Here is a 2500-nt window from a genome sequence, read left to right as displayed (position 1 = left end):
CACTTCCTATGTGCATTGGAAGCTGTCGACGAATCACAGCAGAGTGACTCCATCTGATCGTCTCAAGTGTTGGATCTCAAATCTCCACAGAAACGATGTCTTACATATCAGAGACCGAGTCAGACCTCTGCAGTCAGTCTGTCTGCAGGACGCTCAGACTGGACGGACGTAGTGATGAGGGAGGATTTCTCACAGCGCTGCTGTTAGAGCAAAGAAGAAGAAGAAGAGGAGCCGGACACGTGGAGGACGAAGACGTCCACTTGGAAACACGAGGAGGTTCCAGATCTTCTGGTGATGAGGGCCGACTCCGGTGTGGACGAGCTGTAAACAACAACACTGATCTTTCCACAGCAGAGTTTATACGTCATGTCCCGCCTCCTGCTGCTCTACAGGCTCCGCCCCTGCTGCTCTACAGGCTCCGCCCCTCACCTGGATGTTCCCACATGTTCCTGTTTGAACGCGTCGGACCCGACAACCTGCTGCTGCTTCACAGGACAAACACTGACTACACAACATGTCAGGATACACAGAGTTCATATCTGAAAAGGAGTTTTACTGAGTGAACAGCTGTTGATAACAAACACTGAAGAGCACCCCCCCCCCCCCCCACCTCCAGCGGGTGTCCTGTGGCGCTGTGGCGGCACCAGTGACCGACAGGAAGACGACGGGTCTCGACTACAGGGGGAGATAAAGAAAAGCAGCCCAGTGCATTGTGGGAGACTCCACCTGCAGGTCACCTGACGTCACACGTTACACCGCTGCATGCTGGGAAGACGTGTTGTTGTAGAAGCTCTGACGGAGACGTCTGCCTGGTGACACCTCAGCTGTGAAACTCCTGAAGCTCGTGTGATATTCACAGCTGACGTGTGACAGATCCTCACATTCCAACTCCTCAGGCTCCTTTAGTTATTTCTAAATACATTTTCCTTCTGGAGAGAAATAAAAACCTTAACATCACATGATCAAAAGTATTTGGACAGCTGCCACACACACACACACACACAAACACACACACACACACACACACACACACACACACACACACACACACACACACACACACACACACACACACACACACACACTAACACACACATCATGCGACTCGTCGCTCAGGTCCAGCTGTGATCTAATTGGACGGGGACACTCCTCTTTTCATCCTCTTTTCAAACCTGTAAACAACAGGAAGTTTAAAGTTCAACACTTTTCTCTGTAGATTTGAAAGTCTGAGTCGACTGATCATCTACAAACTTCGTGTCGGTTCCAGAACTTTCAAACATTTGAAGAAGTTGTTGATCGTGTTATTGAACCTTGAAGATAGAAACTGAAACAAATCCACCAAACTGTTCAGAATTCAGCTTCCTGCTGAATACTGGAGATAAACTCTGGTTGTTAATAACTTGAGTGTTTTTAGCTGATCTCAGTTCAGCTCCACTCTTCAGCTGGTTGTGTCTGTGACTCTCAGTCAGTTGTTCTCTCAGGAGATGGAACCCACTCAGCAGAGTCACAGAGAACAGACGCTCAGGGAGAGAAGAGGAAACTTTCTGTTTCACACTAAACATCAAAGTGACCTTTGACCCAGCTGCTGCTTTCAGGTCAAAGACGGTTTCATGTTCAGTTCAGTTCTTCATCAACTTCTCATGGTCCCAGACACATTTCCAGAGTTTCTTTAGGATATTGCAGCAGGTTTTCATGATGTGTTGTGAGTATTACTATTATGATGACAGTAGAAGTACACAGTGTACCGCACCTCAGATATTTGTTGGGACTGTTCCTTTAAGAGCTGATGATCCAACCGAAGGAACGTTTCTAGAAGTCGATCTGGAGTCTTCCTGTTTTCAATCAGCTCTGACAGCTGACGCCAGGAGTCCTGGCACAGCCTGGCACAGCCTGGCACAGCTCATCTGTCATGTAGAGCAGGGTACTCTTCTAGTTACTAAGGTACAAATACCGGATACAGTTGTAGTAATAATAAAGTGTGGTCAGAAGGAAGGGGCAACCCCCCTGAGCAGGTGACCACTTGGTTCTAGCTCCTGTCTCTTTAAGGCCCAGTCTGCTCTGATTGGTCAGATCGGCCTCTGCTCTTGTCATGTGACGTCACGATGATGCAATGAGACACGTTCGATAATTGATATTAACTTACAGTGATTGATTTCTTCTATCAGCCTAAAGCAGATGATGGTGACGACTTTGTGCTTGTGTGCGTTTGATTTGTGTCGCAGGGCGTCCTGAAGTGGAACCTCAGCCTCCGTCAGGACGAGGTGGAGCGGCTGCTGCAGACCGAGAGCAACCTCACCGCCCAGCTCGGCCTGAAGGAAGGTAACGAGAGGAAAACCTCCATCGCTGCCATGAAAGGAGACTTTCTCCACAACCGCATTCTTTACTGCTGCACCCCCCCTCCCCTCCTACCGTTACCATGACGACTGTGAGTCACAGTAAATAAACACACACGATTGGACGGATTCAAAAAATGAACAAACAGCAGAGTTGTTCTGTTCCA

General features: G+C 48.5%; 1 protein-coding gene across 2 annotated transcripts in view; it reads left to right on the top strand.

Moving 5' to 3' along the window:
• si:ch211-1a19.3 (uncharacterized) overlaps window positions 1-2500 on the top strand; it is a 9552-nt gene that overhangs the window by 1897 nt on the left and 5155 nt on the right. For both annotated transcript variants that reach the window (XR_008339772.1, XM_053431381.1), the window contains exon 2: window positions 2223-2319. Coding sequence is in view for 1 of the 2 variants with exons in the window: in XM_053431381.1 (XP_053287356.1) it covers window positions 2223-2319 (97 nt within the window). In the remaining variant the exon portion in view is untranslated. The remainder of the gene's footprint in view (window positions 1-2222; window positions 2320-2500) is intronic.

This window comes from Pleuronectes platessa, chromosome 9 (genome assembly GCF_947347685.1).
Source record: "Pleuronectes platessa chromosome 9, fPlePla1.1, whole genome shotgun sequence".
NCBI lineage: Eukaryota > Metazoa > Chordata > Actinopteri > Pleuronectiformes > Pleuronectidae > Pleuronectes > Pleuronectes platessa.
This window is presented reverse-complemented; position numbering and strand designations above follow the sequence as displayed.